General features: G+C 61.1%; 2 protein-coding genes and 1 non-coding gene across 4 annotated transcripts in view; 2 read left to right on the top strand and 1 right to left on the bottom strand.

The window, feature by feature from the left end:
• Window positions 1-2,033, top strand: part of FANCI (FA complementation group I) — an 80,380-nt gene extending 78,347 nt beyond the window's left edge. Inside the window, exons 36-38 of one of the 2 annotated variants that reach the window (XM_032391945.1) lie at window positions 644-739; window positions 1,013-1,120; window positions 1,941-2,033. In XM_032391945.1, the coding sequence (XP_032247836.1) occupies window positions 644-739; window positions 1,013-1,120; window positions 1,941-2,021 (285 nt within the window). In that variant the 3' untranslated portion in view covers window positions 2,022-2,033. Of the gene's footprint in view, window positions 1-643; window positions 740-1,012; window positions 1,121-1,902 lie in introns of both variants that reach the window. The other variant, XM_032391944.1, reaches the window with a different exon arrangement.
• On the bottom strand, window positions 1,558-19,004 carry POLG (DNA polymerase gamma, catalytic subunit). Its single transcript, XM_032391946.1, has 23 exons — window positions 18,823-19,004; window positions 17,256-18,041; window positions 14,337-14,532; window positions 13,347-13,511; window positions 13,092-13,238; window positions 12,865-12,944; window positions 11,882-12,064; window positions 11,647-11,801; window positions 11,353-11,479; window positions 10,190-10,426; window positions 9,231-9,348; window positions 8,924-9,016; window positions 8,515-8,622; window positions 7,497-7,657; window positions 6,779-6,832; window positions 6,558-6,675; window positions 5,951-6,086; window positions 5,589-5,835; window positions 4,358-4,480; window positions 4,054-4,222; window positions 3,717-3,925; window positions 2,812-2,972; window positions 1,558-2,372 (listed from the first exon to the last, which is right to left on the bottom strand). The coding sequence occupies exons 2-23, from the start codon at window positions 17,879-17,881 to the stop codon at window positions 2,314-2,316; spliced, it is 3,672 nt and encodes a 1,223-aa protein (XP_032247837.1). The 5' UTR covers window positions 17,882-18,041; window positions 18,823-19,004; the 3' UTR covers window positions 1,558-2,313.
• A 216-nt stretch (window positions 19,005-19,220) lies between these two features.
• TRNAR-UCG lies at window positions 19,221-19,293 on the top strand. Its single transcript has one exon. It is a non-coding gene; the product is annotated as a tRNA-Arg (tRNA).
• Window positions 19,294-19,688: the final 395 nt, after the last annotated feature.

The raw sequence follows: 19,688 nt of genomic DNA, 5'->3' as shown, positions 1-19,688 counted from the left end.
GTCCTAAGCAATGTTGTTTGTAAAAGCAAAGTATTGGAAAAACCAAGATGCCCATCAAGTGGACTGGCTGAATGGGTTTTATAGTGCATTATATCATAGGACACAGGCATGAGAAAAATACAAAGGTAAATGTTCAGATATAGAATTATCTCCAAGGTAATGTTCCCATCACATCCTCATTTGTGGCCTTTATTAAAAAAACAAAACAAAAAACATCGATTGTATATAGTTTGGGAGGACTTACGAATTAGAGTCCGACTGGGAGAAAGAATCCCAACAGTGAGGAGGTCACACAGACCAGAAAGGGGAGACAGAGCTGGTGCAGAGTGAGCTTCCAGTGTCCGAGTATCAGTCAGGTTAGGGCGGCAACCGGATTTCTACAAGTAGCCCTTCTTTCAGCCAGTCTGCGGAACAGTGAGTACCGAGGAATTATCAACGGGAGGATTCGGTGCTGTCTTTACCATCCTTTGAGATTTAACTGCCAGAAATCTTAGATTACCAGAACATAAGGAATCCTGCATTTGACTGGCAGACAGACTAGCTTTTTCCTGCCAAGCCCAGAGCAGTTCTGCTGACTGCTGTGGAGGACAACTTCCAAAACCTCCGAACCTGGAATTGAGGTCTTCTCTTCTTTGCCCTGTAGGCCAGAGTTCTTCGAGAAACCAAGCCAATCCCTAATCTCATCTTCGCCATTGAACAGTATGAAAAATTCCTCATCCACCTTTCGAAGAAGTCCAAGGTAAACACGCTGTTCTTTTCTACCATTTGTTTACCTGGGAGGGGCCATGGCACACTGATGCCGCACAGGGCCGTGGGGAAGAAACTAGAACCCTTTCCGCTCTTTGTGATCTGATGGCCTGAGTTCAGACATCACGTAGGAACTATGGAAAAACAGGTCAAGTGGGTGTGCGTGCTTTAAGGAACTGAAGGGTCTGTCAAAAGCAGTTGAGGCTGTCCCTGACGGGCCCTCTTCTAGCCAGAGAACGTGCCCACGCCTACAATTCTGTCGTAGGTGAACCTGATGCAGCACATGAAGCTCAGCACCTCACGAGACTTCAAGATCAAAGGAAACATCCTGGACATGGTTCTTCGAGAGGATGAGGAGGACGAACACGAAGAGGTCAGTGCCTGCTTCCGACCGGAGCACGGGAAGCCGGCTGCCCTTCTGACTGGTTGGGGGCAGCCTCGCCGGGAACAGCACAGAGGAGTGCCGGGAGCCCCCCCCCCCCCGCGCCCCGGAAAAGCTAAGGTCAGGCCGGGAGTCAGGCACGGCTGAGACTAAGGCCTCTAGATTTTAGACCACACGATTACCCACATGGGTGTCATGTGGGGTAGACCTTTCCAGAAAGGGGGTGAGGACACAAGTCCTTAGTTTGGGTCTTCCCCGTGCCCTTTAGAACCATGAGAAAATGACTAGTTGGTGAAAGCTCTCTCCGTGTGGCCGCCTGGCTCGCGTGTGGCTTCCTCCACTGTCCGCCCCCCTCCCCCCCACCCGCTCCCCGGCCTCCTGTGCCCTGTAGTTGGGTGGTCGCAGAGCACACCCCAGGGAGCTCCCAGACGCTTCAGCAGCTCAGCTGTGTCCAAGATGGAAGTTTACTAAGACACCCTTATTTCTGGCTTCTCAAAAGTGCGAAGCTCCCATTCTAGGCCGTCCTGTGCCCGGTCCCGTCACCGAGCTGGCAGGGGGCTCGCGGAGGGCACGGAGGCGCCTGTCCTCTCACCCCCTGCCTCTGCCCCAAGGAAGGGCCTCAGCGCTGGCTGCTCGGCCCCTTGGGAGGCCTCCCTTTTCTTCCACAGACAGAAGCACCTCCTAGGAGTGGGAAGGAGGAGAAAGCAGGACTACCACAGGCTTTGATGAGAAGATAAAGGATTTTTGTTTTTATTTCCACTGTCTCTGAGCAGGCTTATCACATTGGAGCATTACTTCTCTCCCCCGCTAGGGCACTGCATCAGAGCACGAGGGACAGAACAAAGAACCAGCCAAGAAGAAAAGGAAAAAAGAAATGAAATGCCTGAGTTAATGTGAACTTTGGGGCTTCTGCTTTCTTCTGACCCGACGAGCAATAGTGCCCCCTTGTCCTACCGCCTGCACCGCTGCTGGCAGCTTGGCTCTGAACCCGCTGAACTCCACTGCACCTTCCCTCGGAGGCCGTCGTTCTTGGCAGGTCCTGCTACGGAAGAGCGCTGGCCTCCCGCAAGCCCTTTTGCAAAAAGCACAGCTGCGAGCCTGAGTGTGGGAGCCTGCGCCGCCCCGACCGAGCTCCACGGGAGCAAATCCGGGGCCTGCAGGCAGAGCTACGGTCCAGGCTGGCTTCACGGTTCCAAGGAGCCTTTGGTGAGTTCAATTATCTGGTAAATATCCAGCGCTTCACCTGAAAGAGCATGCAGAGTGGTTAGCGGTGCCCGGGAGCCAGCAAGGAGCGGGGAGGAAGGCAGGGCAACTGCCAGGGATGGGGAGGTGCTGTTTGGGAGGGTCTGCTGTCTTTCTGTATAAAATAAGTTTCTCTCAGCTTCTTTTTCTTTTTAAGTGTATCTTTCTGTTTTACTTGTTTGGTATTCAAAGCACAGTTGTTTGTACCTAAGAATGCACTTTGATCTTATACAAGAATTCTTCTTAAAATAAATACTCCCTCTTCAACCACACCAGAAATAGGAGTTCTGGTGTCTTCCTTCCTGTGCTGTGAACATCTCGTTCACTGTGGGCCCAGGGCACACTAGCCACCGGAACCAGCCCGCAGCAGCCGTCGCAAGCCTCCTGTGGTCCGAGACTACTTTGGAGTCCACTTTACAATCTACACGTAATGAACTCACCCTGGGGAATCCCGTATCTCCTTTCCATCCCAGTTGGGTTGGAAGGCGTTTTACAATCCATGGTCACTTCCTTCCTGAGGCACTGGTCAATATCGACTGTGCTGAAAAAGGCGACTGACTGGGGCAGGTCGTTCAGACCCAGCTTGTAGGCAAACATGCACCTGCAAGAGAGACCCAATCTCCTCTCAGGCCCGGCCCCTATCCCTGACAGACCGCCATGCAGTTAGCGGTTCGAAACACACCTTTCCCCCACAAAGTTCAGCCTGCTTTATTGGTATAAAAAAAAAATGCCCTTCCTGAGCCACTCAGTATTCAAATACACAAGGCCTCTGTCAGCTGTGGAGACAGTGTTAAGTCCCGGGTACATGATCTACCCCTCAGGACAGAGCTGCTTCCCAGCTAGTTTCGAATGGCAGACGGACATGGAACTATAATTACTGAATTCAACCCTGTAAACTAGGAATCTTACTACAAGAAAATATAGCTCAACGTAGAAAATATTTTTTAAGCCACGTCTGAGTTTCAGACTACCGCCGGAAAACATTGTGAACGAGGAATTACAAACTTTTGGCACTGAAGGAAAAACATCTTAATTTTGCAGGAACTGAGAAAAGCTTTCTGTCGTTTGATTTTCAAAACAAAGGTGTGTGTCTAGAGGCGTCCACGATGGCAGCTGCTCCTGGAACACCTCCCTGACCTCCTCACTACCTCCATGATCTAGTCTGGCTTTACGGTCTTTTCAAACCCAAGAAATCTCATTTAAAAGTTGAGGCCAATCTTTTTAGGACACTTTCTGTTTCAACTAGAGATAAAAACGGAAACCTTCATCGCTAGGGAGAGGCCATGCACAGAGCGTGCTCGGCCCGGGGAGAGCCCGCAGCGGGGCGGCCCCAGGCCCCGCGTACCTGGTCAGGAGGTTGGTGACCTGCAGGGCCAGGGCTGCGCGGTAGCGGTCGTCCTCCCGCACCAGGTAGCGGACCTCGTCGTGGATGCTGATGCAGAAGCGCCCGTCGATGGCAAACTCCTCAAAAAGCCACTTCATGGCCACGAGCATGAGGTGTAAATAGTCCACGGCGGAACTCTGCACCACCCAGTTCACCCGGCTGGTCATGAACTGGGGGAACAGGGGCCACAGGTCGGAGGGGTTCTGCCACACCCCGGCTCACCGTGGGGGGGGAGGTGGCACGGGAGCCCCACCCCTCCCTGTGACCCTCTCCCTGGGCTCCAAGGACAGCGAGCTACCTCCCCCTGGACAGCCGAGGGCTCCAGGGCCCGGCTGATGCGGCAGCCCAGCACTGGGGTACGCGGGGTGTCAGACATGGCAATGCTCTCCAGCTTATTGAACATTTCGGACTCTGTGCCCCCCATCCACGCTCGTTCGGCAACCACCTCCCACTTCTTCCAGCGTGACCTGGGCACCAAGACAGAAGAAGGCGGGGCGGGGGGGCAAGCTTTGCCTTTCAGCGTCTCAGAGCCACAAACGGCTTCCCGGCTCTCCCGGGGCCAGCCCGGACCCTCCCTCCCTCCGTAATACACAGGTTCTTACTTCCTCGAAGCTTCTCTCTGGATCTTGCGCAGATCCTGCAGGGAAACCCAGCCATCTTCAGTCCTGTCCACGGGGAGGTCCAACTCCCTCACGAGCCACTTGCCCTCATCCGACAGCCGATACCTGGGGGCAGTGTCGCCACCATCATTCCCGTGGGAGTGCCTGTGTGCCTAGCGCCGGGCTCCAGTGTCCCCGGGTACCGGGGCTCATGCGTATCCGCACAGGCTCTACCTCAGAGAGGGAGACGGGCTGAGGGGGGGTAAGTGACGTGCCAGGAAGAGGTGAAGCCAGATGGGAACCCAGGCTTCTGTGGGCTGTGCTGTGATAGCCCAGTGAGGGACCGAGTCCAACACAGAAGCCAGCACTGTTAACCAGTGTCCTCATGCCACAGACACGGAACTGCCCGGTGACCCCCCGGCGCCATGTTTTACTTCAGGAGGCACAAGGGCTCCGACCCCAGAAGGGAGGGACGGGAGGCAATGGGACACTCCATGAAAGGAAAAGGGCATTTGGAGAAGACGACCTAGAGCCAGGCCAGGCCGACCACCTCAGGTCCCCCCGCCCTCCCCCTGTGCCCTCGGTCCAGACCCCCATGGGACGCCTTCAAAGGTCTCAGCTAAGGCCCGAACTCCTGTGTCATCACCGCTCTGCTCCCCCCCCCCCCCCAGCACACAGCTGCACCCCTGCACCATCACTTGCTTACCCTTCAGCCTCCCCCCGGGGGGCCCGCTAGTTACATGTGGCCTCGGTAGAGTGCACCTGTGGGAGGTGGAAATGCCCCTCTCCTCCCTCACCCTTGCTTCAGGAGCCCTCCCGGGACCCCACCAAGACCCTGAGCGCACACGAGGTGGGACCACCGCCAGAAACAAGCCGCAGCCGCCAGGGCTCCGCAGCCTGCAGCCCCCGCCTGCTTCCCGCACTCGCTCCCGGGAGGCGTGGGAGCTCACGCCCCGCACCGCTGTTCGTTCTGCACCGCAGCTGCGGACATGCTACCGCTTGGGAGCAACGCAAAAATCCAGCCTTAACTCTGACGGAAACCATTCAAGGTTATTCGATACACAAACGTCACAACCCCAGAGCCAACCATCCTGGAGCCAAGCCAGAGGCCGGGAGGGAGAGGGGCCGAGAGAGGGCTCAGGTAACGAGGAAAGGGAAACGGGATGAGGGCGGGAAAGGGGAGCAGAGCAGGCCTAAGGCCCTGGGGGTGAGTGGATGCGGGAGGGCCCCTCACCGGCGAAGGCCCTTGGTGACGGCATACATCTGCTGGGCCTTCTCGGCTGCCTCCTGCCGGCTGAGCCGGTGGTTGAACTGCATTAGCAGGCGCTCAGCGAAGGGCTGCCCCGCCCCGTAGATGCGGCCGTAGTTGAAGATCTTGGCGTGCTCCCGGCTGATGCCCACGGTCGCGGCGGTCTTACTGTGTAGGTCGGTGCCCCTGCTCTTCCTGCCCTGCAGTGTCATCCAGCCAAAGGCCGTGCAGCCTGGAGGGGGGGCGGGCGGGGTTGCGGAGGGAGGCAGGTGTGAGAAAGGCGGCTCGGAGACGTCCTGCCGGCGACACGGCCGCCTCGGCTCTGGCCCGGCCCGGCTCCCGCTCACCGTGCATGCCGGCGAAGTGGGCGTCTCCGAGCACAGCGGCAATCCACAGCTCCTGCGAGTCCACGTCGGCGCCCACGAGCACGTAGCCAGGCGGGGCCTGCACCATGGCCTTCAACTCACTGCCCACTCGGTCAGGCTGCAGAAGACGGAGGTCAGGCCCTACCCAGACGCCCCAGCGAGACTCCCCACCCCAGTCGTGCAGCCACGCTTGGCTGAGGACGCTGGGCCTTTCCTGAGGGGCTGCTTTCAGGAAATGCCAAGTGCTGCCCCAAACTCCACTCCCACGTGGGGCCGGGACGGCCGCCTAGCAGTGGGGGGTGACAGGTCAGGAACCCCTCCCTCCACACCCGGCCTGACCCCCGGGGCCCCACCTCCACTCCACCACAGCTGCACGCATCACGCCTCGTCAGCGTCTGGCTACGAGGAGGGGCTCAGGTCAAGTTTGCGGAAGGAACCGAGGAGCTGCGGAGCTAGATCCGAACCAGAGTCCTGCCCGCCCCAGACCTTACGCTCCTTTTCATGCTCCTCACTGAGCACCCTCTGCGCCCCGGTTTCTGAGAGACGCAGGAGAGGAAGAGCAGGGACCCGCGGTGCACAGGGCACGTACCCGGGCGTTGCTGGCGGTCAGCCACGTGGGCTCCACGGCCCGGCGGGTGATGGTGCCGGCGGTCACCACCTGAGGCAAGATGGCCCCGTAGCGGCCTTCGTCGTCGTAGCTGGGGTGCCTGGCAGGGTGGGGGAGAGCAGGAGGCTCGGCAGCTTGCTGTGCTCCTAGGTCCTCCGCCCCCCTCAGTTCTCCTGTCCCCACCACCACTCGGCAGGCCGTACCTGGTCACAGCACGGGGCAGAGCCGACCTGGGCAGCCACACCACCATCTGGGAGCTGTGCGGACGGAGAGGCTGAGGCTTAGGACAGCCCCGAGGAGCAGAATCCACCCCCACGCCCAGCTTTGGGGGCTACTGCGCCCCGTCCCGGCCCCGCCTCACCCTCTTCCCACTGACTTCATTCAGGGTGGGCCGTAACACGGCCAAGGCCTGGGACCCTAGCATCTACCAGCCGGGAGCATACGAACGCCATCAGAGAACCGGCCAGGCCTCCCACATAGCTTCTGCCCTAGCCCAGAGTGTCTGCGAGGAGTCCGGCCTCGGCCACGAGCGCCTCGGCCACGCTTGGGGCGGACCTCAGCAGCCAGGGCAGCGGGGCAGCCCCCCGCCATCGTCAGCCTCAGGTCCCGGGCCAGCTGCCCTCCACGCTCCTCGGCCACATCCAAGGCTCCAGCAGCTCCCCCCTCCAGGCCCTACCACGCCCCTTTCTACAGAACCCCGGAAGCTGAGGCTAGGAAGGAAAGGGACTTGCCCGCAGTCACACGGCTCGAGAACCACGAGCAGCCGAGCCCGAGACTGCAGCTGGGCTGTCCCTCCAGGACAACATGGCGGGGGGGGGGTGTTGGGGCCCCTGGGTGGGAGGTGGGAGAAGGGGGTCTCAGGGCTGCCGTAACCTGGCCAGGGCACAAACGACATGTCCGCACCCTCCCACGGTGGCCCACCTGATTCGCTTATGGGCATTCCTCCAGAAAGAAATCATCTTGTTGATTTCCAAGGCACGGGGCCCACTGGCGCCTCCCGGGCCGGCCTGCAGGGTGCCATCCTCCATCTTGGGCAAGAAGTCCTTGGCGAAGGGGCTGCCCACGTTGTAGTTGCCACCATCCTGAAAGGGCAAAGGAAGTAGGGGCTGGAAGCTGGCGGCAGACCCCTGACAAGGGAACCCATCGAGCGGTGTGCACCTCAACTCTGCCCACCACTGAGCCCAGAAGCTCGAGCAGAGCAGTCTGGGGCAGATCCCACGGGCAGCACGCACACAAGCACGGGGACGCAAACACGCCTGGCTCCCTCCGCAAGGCAGCCGTCCCTCCTGGTCTGTGGGGGTGCGTTCCAAGATCCCCAGCAGATGCCTCAAACCGCAGAGTGCTGACCCACACGTGCTCGGTTTTCCTACGCGTATGTGTTTATGATAAAACATAAATTACGCACAGCGGGTGGTGGGAAATACCTAATGAAACTGAAGTGTAACAATAAACTGCAATAAAAGTTCCACAAAAGTGGCTTCTCTCTCTCAAAACATCTCATGTACGGTCTCCGCCCTTCCTGTGCTGACGTGATGCTAAGACACCTCGGTGAGGGGATGAAGTGAGGTGAGCGACAAGCATGGTGCCAAAGCCCCAGGCGACTGGTGACCTCCCAAGGACACGTCAGCAGGAAGATCATCGGCTCCTGAACTGAGGTGGACCCGGGTAACCGACTGCCATCGGTCAGAACCCATCACGTAACACACATGGTGACAGACACCTGACAGGCCCCGTCATTTAATCGCACCACCACGCCCCTCGCCACCAAACTTTCAGGGGGCAAAGACTCGGAGATGGGGAACTGTCTGGAACCACGCCCTGCCCCACCACGGGCGTGTCGTTCCTGCGCAAGGGGGCGTCTGGGCTGAGTCACTCTGGGGACCCGGGGCCCCGGCCACCGTGAGGGCAGCGTGGGACAGGCATGAACCAGGACACACACCTTGTGAGGCAGCTTGAAGAACCAGCAGCCGGGGACATCCACGTCGTTGTAAGGTCCATTGCCATGGTGATAGGCTGGCTGGCTGGCTTTGGGGTCACCAGCGGCAGTCTGTGGGGGCCACACACCTAGATGAGGCCCTGCTCCAGCACCTGCATTCGGCGAGGGCCACGGGGTAGGGCATGGGAAAAGGGCCTGAGGCAGCCAATGGCGAGCTGAGAAACGGCACCCTCCTTGGCCTCCAGCAAACGCGGGGCCACCCAAGGGCAAGGCAGCGTCTCCCCACCCCCCGTCCCCGGGACCCTGGGGACTCTGGCGGGGGGAGAGCTACCTGGGCACAAGAGCAGAGCCCTGCCACCCAGCGCCCGCCGAGCACCCGCCCAGCCAACCCGAGAGCAGAAGCCCCGCTCACCAGAGCCGGGGGCTGACCCGGGACTGCCGCTCCGCACCGCTCCGCCCTGGCCTCCGCCTCCGCCTCGGCCTCCAGGCAGCCCAGTTCTTCCACCTGGATGGGCCCACGTGCCCAGGAAGTGAAGCAGGGGGGCCGGCCCGGGGCGAGCCACCCAGTGCCCCCTGCCGCCCCCCCCCCCCCCCCCCCCCCCCGGGGGCCCCCCCCCCCCCCCCCCCCCCCCCGGCCCGGGGAGCCGCCCCCACCCCGGAGGCCGCCCGTCCTTGGGAGGGAGCAGGACTCCAGAGCCCAGGTTCGGGGCCGCCCTCACCGTCTGCCACATGGCGCCGCCGTCCGTGAGCAGGAACTCCTCCGCCAGGCCCGCGGGCTGCTCCGGCTGCTGCTTCCCCTGTTCAAGACAGTGCCTCCTGTACAGGGACTCGATGGCTCTGGGCAGAGAACAGCACGAGCAGCCTGGTCACCGGGGGCCCGCTCCGCGCCAGGCGGCCCGCCAGGCCTTCCGCAGTCCCTTTGCTTAGGCCTCAGCACCCGCTCGGGGGCAAAGGCCACAGCGCTCCCCGGGTTTTCAGACAGGGAGTGACAAATGGCGGGCAGAGCACAACACGCCGGTGGCAGGCGAGGGTGCGAGGGCTGGTCTGACCCAAACCTGAGCTCCTCGCCAGCTCGCAGCTGCCGCCTCCCCTGCGAAAGCTCTGGGAGCGGAGGGGCCGCCCCTGCTGGACCCCGCCCCCCCTTCTGTCCCAAGGGCCCCACAGGTGACTCGGGCTGTCCTACAGAGCCGGGCCTCCCAACCTGGGCCACGTCAGGTGCCATGGCTTGTCCCCAACACCCGCCTGGCCAGAGCTCGGGGTTTAGGATCTGAGACAAGTCAAAGCACTGCCCTAGGCCTTTACTTTGCCAACTGCCCGACGTGGATAACCACTCTCTCCGCGAACGCACGAGGGAGCGCTGCGAAAGGTTGCGGATCACAGAGTAGGACCAGCGCCCGATACGCTCCACACAGAGGAACACGGCCCATCCCCCTGCTGCTTCCAACAGCCCCCGCCCCGCATGCTCCCGAGAAGGGAGCCGGGCCATTGGCCCCAGGCGCAGGGCCTCAGGCCTCCAAGCCCCCGCGGGGCTCGGACCCCACAAGGGAAGGGCAGCCGTGGAAGAAAGGACTCACACCCAGACTCTCATCCCACTGGCCGGAGCCGGGCCTGGGTTCTCCGCAGCAAGCGGAGGGGGTCCCCAGACCCCACCCTTTCCTCCCCTGAGCCTGAGCCTGACCTGTAGGGGCAGGCCACCCCAGCCGAGGCCGGGGCGGATTCCGCGGGCGCCGGGGCCAGGTTGTCCTGCCGCCCGGGCACCAGGTACCCCCAGCCGTGCCGCTCCGAGTAGTGCAGAGGGAAGCCATCCCAGGTCATCGCCATGAGTTTTGGAGTGACCCGCATCTGCAGGCTGAGGAGGCTGGGGCCCGGGGTCCATGCAGGGTCATCTAGCCGGGGGCAGAGCTTCCGGTACCACCTACGCCCCGCCAGAGGACAGCAGTGTTACCGTGGTGGGGGGAGGACAGCATGTGGCAGCAAGCAGGCTCCCTCTCCTGTGACCTCACCCACCCACCCCCCCCTTCAAAGCCCCGAGGCTTTCTGGTGACCTCAGCCTATAGTCACATTCTCCTCCCTCTGGGGGTACACCCATGACCCCCATGAAGTCCCCTAGAATATTCAAGTATCTGAAAAGGAAGATCCTAGGTCAGGCCCACCGGACCAGTCAGAAGCCAGGGCCCACAGGCACGGCGCAGCACTGGGCTCCTGCCCAAGCCCCGTTCCGCACAGGGAAACTGGCCAGAGGAGACAGCCGATCTGCCCCCCGCTGCTCCAGGGACACACCAGGGCCTTCACAGCCCCGTCTCTCACATGCTGGTCACCACGGCCAACCCGAAAGTGAGGCAAGTAAAGCACCCAACTTAAGGAGACCACCCTCTCAGGGTCCTGGAAGTGCCAAGTCCGCACCCTGCTATTCACCCTGGCTACTCCTATTTTCTCATCTCTGCCAGTCCGTGAGGCTCGAATTAAAAATCCCCTCCTCAAGGAAGCCCTCCCTCATTTCTCCAGGCAGACTTAGGTATTGCCTCAACCCTGCTCACTCTTCCTTCTCATCATGAATATAAAGACCAGCTGCATGGGGTGGTTTTCATGCCTAGCTCCTCCTAGGAAAGAAACTGTTCCTATCTGTACCCCAAGCGGCCGCGGTGGGCCCAGCATACAGCGGGCGCTCAGTGCACTTGTACTGAATGAGACCAGTGAGCCGGGGGTCAAGGGAGCAAATGACTGGAAGACAGAACGAACGGCAGCAGGTCAGTAAGGGCCCCCCCCACACCACCTGGTGCTGGGGCCCAGGACAAGGGAGGACAAGGGTCGACTCTGGATATATGAGGGGCTGGGGCTCACCCAGGGTGTCCAGGAAGGTGCTGGGGCCGTTTGGGCAGGACCTCTGCGGTCCCCTTCAGGTGCTCCAAGCAGGCGCGAGCCATGCCATCTCGCTGAACCTCCTCCTCCTCACTGGGGGGGCCAGGGTCTGCACAGGGTGGGGCAGGACCATCAGGACCAGAAGGGTCTCTCCGGAAGACCTGCCCACAGCCTACTCATCTCTGGAAGGCCGGAGCGACCCCTTCCAACGGCCCCCTGGGTCCCAGGACCTTCCCAGGGACCATCCCTGCCCCACCTCCCGCCCATGCTCCCCACCTTCCTGATCCTCGGGATCCCCAGGGGCCCCAGCCCCCTCGATGGGCAACTTGCTGGCTGCAGGTGGCTCCTTCCTCTTCACCTTCTTTGCCTTCTTCTGCTTAAACTCTTGCAGGTCCCACTCCAGGTCCCAGAGCCAGGGGTCTTCCTTGTACCTACAGAGCCGGGCCACCGGGGCGGGTAAGGCCGCGCCTGCCCGTACTCACCGGGACCCTACCCCCCAAGGCCTGCCTGCCTCTGTCCGGAGCACAGCAGACAGGCGTCGTTGGCCAGCTCCATCAGCGACTTCTTCATCTCCCGCTGGAGCTCCGCGTACGTGCTCTGCGCCTCCGCCACGTACCGCTCCCAGTTGTGGTTGACGGGCAGGTAGGAGACCCCCATCTCCAGCATGCCAGCCAGAGTCACCGGGTGGGGGCACCTGGGGGGAGAGGGGGGCAAACACCGGGGCGGTCAAAAATGGCCACGAAGGCAAGGCCTGGGCCCAAACCCTGAGCCGGTCTGGCGAGCCTCAACCCAACCACACAGGTGGCGGAGCTCGGACATCAGACCAGGGGCTCGGGCCCTTCGGAGCCATGAGACGCTGGGGAAGGCGCTTCGCCTCTCCAAGCCTCAGTTCCTTTATCTACCAAGTGGATACGGTATCATCCCGTCCTCAGGGGGAACGTGGCAGTTATAGGTAAAAGCGAAAACAGGTGTCATCTCCTGAGTCACGACTAAGTGCCAGGCACTGTGCTAGATCGCAGACCAACCTCACGACTGGGGTGCTCAAGTATTCTTTGTGTGTGCTTCAGACAAAAACACTGAGGCTCAGAGAAACCAAGTGACCTGCCCAACAGCAAATGAGTGAGGTAGGACAGTCACCGCGAACCAGGTCTAGGTGACGCTTGTGACTGGCCACACCGTAAGAGTAACTCCCTAGCAAACAGGACCAAGATGGACGTGAAGCCCTGGGCTCAGGATGTGGGTACAGAGAGTGCTGAATCACCCAGGACCACGCGCATGAGACTCCAGCACAGCCCTCCCTCCCCTCCAGGGCCTCCGTAGAAACCCAGAGTCCAGGACCCAGGTGGCCACCACTCCACTCAATGGCTCCATTCTTTCAACCCAGAAAGGCTAAGGTCCACAGGCTGAGAAAGAGCCGGCACCACCTTTTGACAGAGGACCCAGGTACCAGGACCCTGCTGATCCCCTGGGGTTCCCATCGGGGCTCCCCCTCACCTCTCCAAGAAGAGCGGTAGCTGCTGCTGGAAGACCTCATAGGTGGCCCACACGTCCTGGGCACAGTACTGCATCAGGTCCTGGCACAGGTGACAGGAAGGCGCTGGGTGGGCAGCCATCCCACTGCCATCGCCGGGCCTCGGGGTCAGGTCGGGCAGCTATGCTCCCTGGGGTCAGCTAGGGGCTGCCACGGCCCAGCCCCCCAGAGCCCCTCTCCAGCACTGTACCTGGAAGTTCTCACGGATGTCCTTCATGCTACCCTTGACAAACAGTTCTCGAGGCTCCTTCTCTAAGGGAGGCCCCCCCACATAGAGGCCGTGCACGTCTGCCAGATTATTGACACTGCTGATGTCCACCCAGTCCCAGGATGAGATCTGGGGGCCACAGCAAGGGATCCAGATCAGCTCGGCCTCGGGACAGGCAGGCTGGTTAAGGCAGTCCCAAGCGCCCCACTCCTCCAGCCTCCCGCAGTGAGCTCTCACCACTGGGCCACTGGCTTTGTGTGGGGACTTCTGGCCTCGCTGCGTGGGGTGCCGGGCCTTGCGCTTGCCCTGTTTGGCTGCCATCCACAGACTGCGCTGGAAGCCGCTGAGCCCTGAGATGGCCATGTGCATGCTCATGGTGTCCAGGAAGCGCATGCGGGAGCCCTGAGGAGGAGAGAGGCTGGAGCTGAGGCCACTCGGCACTGCTTTAGTGGTGTCACCCCACCAGCCCCACCTCAGCCTCCTCTCATCACACGGCCTTCCAACACTAAAGACTCAGGCTTGCTCACACTTAGCCCTCTGGCCGTGACAGGCTCACCCTCCCACATCCTCGCTACCCTTGAAGGGACAGGCCCGGCTCAATCCCAACACACAAGTCCTTCCCAGCATCCAGCAACAGCTCCGAGGGCTGCCTTGGGAACACAGGGGCCAAATCAAGGCCTTCGGAGCTCCCGGGCTCGGCCTCCACCCCAGCCCTGCCGCTCAAGCTCTGTAGCCCTGTTCAGGTCAACAAGGCTGCCCTCCACTGGCCTGCCTTTCTGCTGCGGTGGTTATGAGGATGCACTGTTCAAACCTCCCCAGCAATCCTGCCAGGTGGCTTCCGCTAGCTCCCCCTTTTTGCAGATAAGGACCTGAGGCTCAGGGACGTTAAGGTGCTCACGCTGCTTGTCTCTGGCTGAGGCAGGATGTGAGCCCAGGCTGGTGGCTCAAAGCCTCCACAGACCCACGCTAAGCTCTAAAACTGCACACGGAGAGAAGGGGTAGGAGTACTCCTTGACAACTCAGGTCCTGTACCAGGCAAGTCCTGGGGAATGAACAGCTGGGCACAGGGACCAGGGGCGGGGCAGGACTGGTCAACAGGGGGCCCCCACAGCTGCCACAAAGACGAAGGCGACGCTGACCGGGAAAGGCAATGCCTTCCCTAGCCCCCGGGATCAGAGCTCTTAGGCCACCCCCTGCCAGAAGCCACGCTGGCCCCAGGAACCTTACCTGGATCAGGTACTGCTCCCTGATATGGGCTCGATCAAAGCAAACGTTGTGCCCCACCACCAACTGCTCCCGCCAACCGCGCCGGGGGAGGCCGCCGGCAGCGGCAGGGACCTCCAGAGGAATGAGGTCAGCCGGCGACAGCTGGCTGGTCCAAGAGTAACGCTCTTCCACCAGCCGCCGGCTGCACCAAGAATACCTGAGGGAGGCGAGAGGCAGCCGGGCTCGGCACGGAGGCGGCACACTTCCGCTCCGCACACCCACTGCACACCTACCGCCGCGAGCCGGCTCCCGCGCTAGCAGCTGGGACCGAGCAAGACCTGGGGGTGCTCCCGACCCTCACGGAGCCGGAGAGCGGGCGGGCCCCGTGTGAGGGAGGTCACAGAAGCGCCTTTTCCCTTCCACAGATAAAAGTGGGAGCTAAATGCCACGGCGCTGGGTGTCCTACCCGGGCACCCGGCCGGGACCCTGCCAAGGTGTCTGCTGGGTCCAGCGTTCAGTCTGGGCTGTTTACGGGCACTGTCTACCCCTCGGGTCTATAAGCACCAAACAGCAGGTGTTCAAAACGCTAGTAAGGGACACAGACAATTACAACCGAATCCAAAGTGGAAAGTTTCTTTTTCTGGTTGAAAGTGGCAAAAAAAAGAAAAGAAAAAGACAAATGCTGCACATGTACAGGATGAATCATCGAACGGCTGGAAAGATTCTGAAGGACAAAGAGCACATCACGCACCTTGGAGCAGGTGCTGGGCCTCTCTGAGCCGCCCCGGGAGAGCCGAGGGCAAGCGCGGGACTGGAGGGGCCGGCCACCCACGGGCTGGGGCAGGCCGGGAGGGCAGAGGAAGAGCGCTGCCTGCGGGCGCCTAACCCCGACTCCGGAAAAAGGCTGAAGGGTGCTCAAGATCCATGAGGATGAGTGTGGGGAAACGGCCACTGAGGAAAAGCCCACAGTGAACCGCAGATGACGCCAAAGGGTAAGAGCCACTCAGCATCAGGGGGAGTGACGAGGCCGCATGTGGCCGCCGCAGCTGGGCAGGAGCTTCCGGGCAACCCTGCGGGGGGGGGGGGGGGGTTTGCCCCCAGAGTTTCAACAAACACAACGGTGGTTTCCACAGGGGAGGGGGCTCCCGGCAGAAAACAGTTCCTCGTTTGAAACCTGCTAAGGTCTAACTCACACTCCAAATGACGGCGACACACTCAGGGGCTCAGGCTGCAACCGCCTCCCCCTTCAGAGCCCTTACAAACAACACCGAAGAAGAGGCTGGCAAATGTCAAATGTCTGAGGCTATGGTGACGGCAGGAACTGCAGGTGCAATAAGGCCAGACTGGTGTCAGGATCCAGGTCTGCGGCTGCACAGAACCGTCTTACTACACGTGTGTGATAAACGAGCCAACGTGCAAACACGTCTGGTACGTTCAAGAAGATTCAGGCCAATGCCATTAACTCTCTACACTTGTCCTGTGAATCTCAGACAAATGGTGGCACCTGTGCGATGTCCCCCCCTAGTGTGACAACCACAGTCCTCAGCCACAGCCTTCGGGAAGCTGCTCTGTGGGATGTCTAAGCTGCACCCCCCGCCCCCCCACCTCTGCTCTGAAATTTCAGGCTGGCCTGGAACGTGAGGTTACACAGCCACGGGACTGCTCGGAGGGCCCCATGCGGTACCCCCGCACCCACCCCCACCCCGGTCAGGCTCCCGGGAGGAAGGCCCTCAGGGGAGCCCAGGCCTCGGCAGGGACTCCTGAGCAGTACCGCCAGTACCACTGGCAGGAATGGAATGAGGATGAGAGGATGGGGAGGACAGGGAGAGGGAGGAGGAGGAGGGAGAAAAGGGGACTTGAGGTAAAATGGCCAAAAATGACTGAGAGATCAAAAAGCAAGTCTTTCTTGTCACTGGTTTCCTAATTTCCCTTCGGCCACCACAGCCTGCTGTATCTTCTCAACAGGGGGCGGGACTCCCTCTGTTTGGACCATCAAGTCACAGAGTAAGCACTGAGGTTCTCAACTGGAACTAAATCAATGCGGAATCTGGTTGTGCTCTTGTCAGCCATTAATGCCTACCTTATCTATTTAGCCATGTTTTCACCATTTTCAACTGCATATTTAACATTTCGCAGCTTTCTTTACAAAGATGTAGCTTCCAATAGGAATAAAGAAACTGCTAACTTTTGTGCTGGCCATGCCTGAAAGCATTAGGGTTGTAAATAGTATTTTAATCCTGGAATGAAGAATAAAAAAGGGGAGAAACAGGACTGCCATCATTGTTTGAAAAAGAAACGTGGGTAGCACTTAGAAAGTTACTTAAAAAGAAGAGAGAGAGATTTGGATATACCTTTTGGGGACCAAAATGCCTGTTTGGGAGGCTGGGGGCAGGAAGCAATGTCTCTCAACCTGCTACCTCGGGCTGGGAGTGTGTGTGGCGACATGGCAGGGATATTGGGTCTGGCATTTAAGGGAGCGGCTGGGGACGCTAAATGTCTCGTACCGTCTGGGACAGTCCCGCAAAAGGGAGATTTCTCCTGCCCACGATAACCAACAGTGTCCCCAAATAGAAACACTGTTCAAATGTCTTGGACTAACTTCTCAGGAAGCTATTAGGGGAGGGGGAAAGGCACCGAATCAAGGTGGCCTCAAGTGGTCTCCCCTAGGATCCCAAGTACAAGCTACTGTTGTTCTCCACATAGCCCCTATCACCACCTGCCATTTGCTTGGGTGTTTGTTTACTGCCTGGATCTTCCCACCAGAAAGTAAGCTCCGTGAAAGCTGGGGTCAAGCCTACTTTAGTTCACCACGGAATCCGCAGTCCCTAGAAAAGCACCCGCAAGGCACGTAGTGGGAGCTCAGTAAATGTTCACGGACTCGAACTATTAAGCTGGGCTCCCCACCCGTGCTAAAGTCCCCCGAGCCCAGCCCCTACTTACCAGGCCGAGGGGGATATGGCCACCGCCAATGTGGGGCAAGTTCCCTCTGCCAAGCAGACCTCCACGTCGAACACCAGGGCCCGCTCCTCGGGGATGGCCACGGGTACGGCCTCCCCCGCGGGGCCGTACCGGGTCCAGCCCTCCGCCCAGGCCCAGCTCGGGGGCCGCGGGGGCAGCTGGGCCTGCAATAACGAGTTGGCCGCCTCCAGGTAGGGCAGGCTCTGCTTCTGGGCCAGGAGGCGGAAGTGCTGGTCCAGGCTGCCCCCGTAGAGGGGCGGCAGGCGCAGCTCCACGTCCGGCAAGGGCGCGGTCGGCTGCCCCCAGAGCCCGTGCTTCTGCAGGTGCTCGACGCTGCGGCGCACCGCGGCCTCGCCGGGCGTCTCCGCGCCGCGCCCGAAGATTTGCTCGTGAAGCCCTCTCGAGAGCATCTGGATGTGCAACGGGTTGTACCGCTGCTGCCCGCCCTCCGAGGATGGCACTTGCGGCGGCGGCGGCGGCGGCTGCCCGTCGCTGGGGACGGGGGCGGGGCCGGAGCTGGAGACCCAGCGCCCCGGAGCTGGAGCTGGAACTGGCCCTGGCCCGACGGTGGTGGCGCCGGCCACCCTCTTCCAGAGCAGGCGGCTCATGGTTGGTGCAGGGAGCCCCCCGCTGGGAGTCAGGACACCTGGCTTTGGGCTCCAGCTTGGCTGCTTTTACTGGCCGAAAGACGTGGAGGGAGACACGTCCTGTCTCTGCTTTCCCGTCAGTGAAATGGGTCTGACCATGCCTGCCTTCCACCCACAAATCCTGAAGGAGACAGACGATACCAAGCGTTATTTCTTAGATGTGCGTTACGTGGTCCGTGACGAGCCGTCACTCCTCGAGCACTTACTGCGTCCCAGGCAGCGTGCCAGGAGCTTTTAGGGACATTTTCTCAGTGAAGCCCCAAACCACCACCGGAATTGCCAATACCCCTCCTGAGGACACTGACGTTCAAGCAGGTGCATCAGTGAACTTGGGGGAAGAGGAGGCAGTGGTTAAGAGCGACGGTCCCGGAGGAGGACGCGGCGGGTTTGAATCCCGGCTCTGGCTGTTAGGAGATGCGTGACCTTGGGCGAGCTCCCTAAGGCCCCAATCTCCTGCTCCGTAAAATGGGGTTACGGATTCTGTCACACGGGACCGCTGTTTGCGTGACTCAGGGCGAACAAGTCGCGAGACCCGACCCTCGGCAAACGCTCGCCAAATGGTGGCTGCCAGCACCGCGACCGGCGCGGCCCGAGGGCCTAGCGCCGCCAGGTGCCAGCCCCCGGACTCGAACCCGCAGGGAGGGCCGCCGGCGCCCGGGGCCCCCACCCACGCGCGGGCCGTGGCCCCGCCGGCCCAGGGCGCCCTGCAGGAGGCGGCGGCCCCCGCGCGCCCGGCCGCCCGCCGGTGCCCGTGCCCGGCGGCGGCGCCGCGGTGCGCCCTGGGACGAGCCTCCGCCCAGCTCCGGGCCTCGCTCCCTGACTGGAGAGGGAGGGGCCGCGCCGCCGCTCGGCGACCCGGCCTCCCCCCCACTCCCCGCCCCCGGGCCGAACCCGCCGGAAACCTCGGTCCGTCCGGTGCTTCCCGGGCCGCGGCTCCCGACCCCAGGCCGACGGAGCGGCGTTTCCCTCCGCGCGGCCTACGCAGCCTCGGGGTGGCGTGTGGCCTCCACCCGACCAGTCCGCCTCGCTGGCAGCCGCAACTTCCCGTCTGCGCCCCGCTCCGTCCCGCGGCTACCCGAGAGGCAGGCGGGAGACTCCCGGCGCTACCAATAGGAGGGCCGCGAGTGGACCGGTCCGCCCGCAGGGGGGAGAGGGAGACTTCCGGGTGGGCTCTCCCTGCGAAACTCTGGGAGCCAAAGTCCAACCTCCCCTGCCCAAGAAACAAGTGGATTGGTCCCAGGCAAGCCGGTGGGCGGTAATGATACTTTTCAGATTGTCCAAAGAGCACTAGACGTCGGGCGGCCGCGTGGCCTAATGGATAAGGCGTCTGACTTCGGATCAGAAGATTGCAGGTTCGAGTCCTGCCGCGGTCGCAGAGGGTGTGTTTATAATTTTTGGTCTACTCCTCCCTAAAAAGGTAGCGTCGGGACCTTAGGAAATGTTGTCTCGGGTTTCCACCCCACACTGAGATCTGGGAACTCCCGCCCAGCACCTCCCTGTGAAGTTACTCGTAAGCCTACCTGTCCCAGGCGCGGGGGCGCATTTCTAAATTGCACCAGCCGCGCGTACCCCACACGCAGGTGGAGGGGAGTGGAGAGCGAGGGGCATCCTTTACGGAAATCCCAGTTCACAATCGATTGGTATGTGGGAATGACAGGGGTTCGCAGCTAGAAGGGAGCCGCGTCCTCCCCCAGCCCCGGGCTCCCCGTCTTCATCCTGGGCAATCCTGGTGGGTAAACATGCTGCCTTTCGTGGAACCCGAATCTGC

Source organism: Phoca vitulina, unplaced genomic scaffold (genome assembly GCF_004348235.1).
Source record: "Phoca vitulina isolate PV1807 unplaced genomic scaffold, GSC_HSeal_1.0 scaffold65, whole genome shotgun sequence".
NCBI classification, from domain to species: Eukaryota; Metazoa; Chordata; class Mammalia; order Carnivora; family Phocidae; genus Phoca; species Phoca vitulina.
Note: the sequence above shows the minus strand (reverse complement) of the source record. Positions and strands in the feature narration are given on the sequence as shown.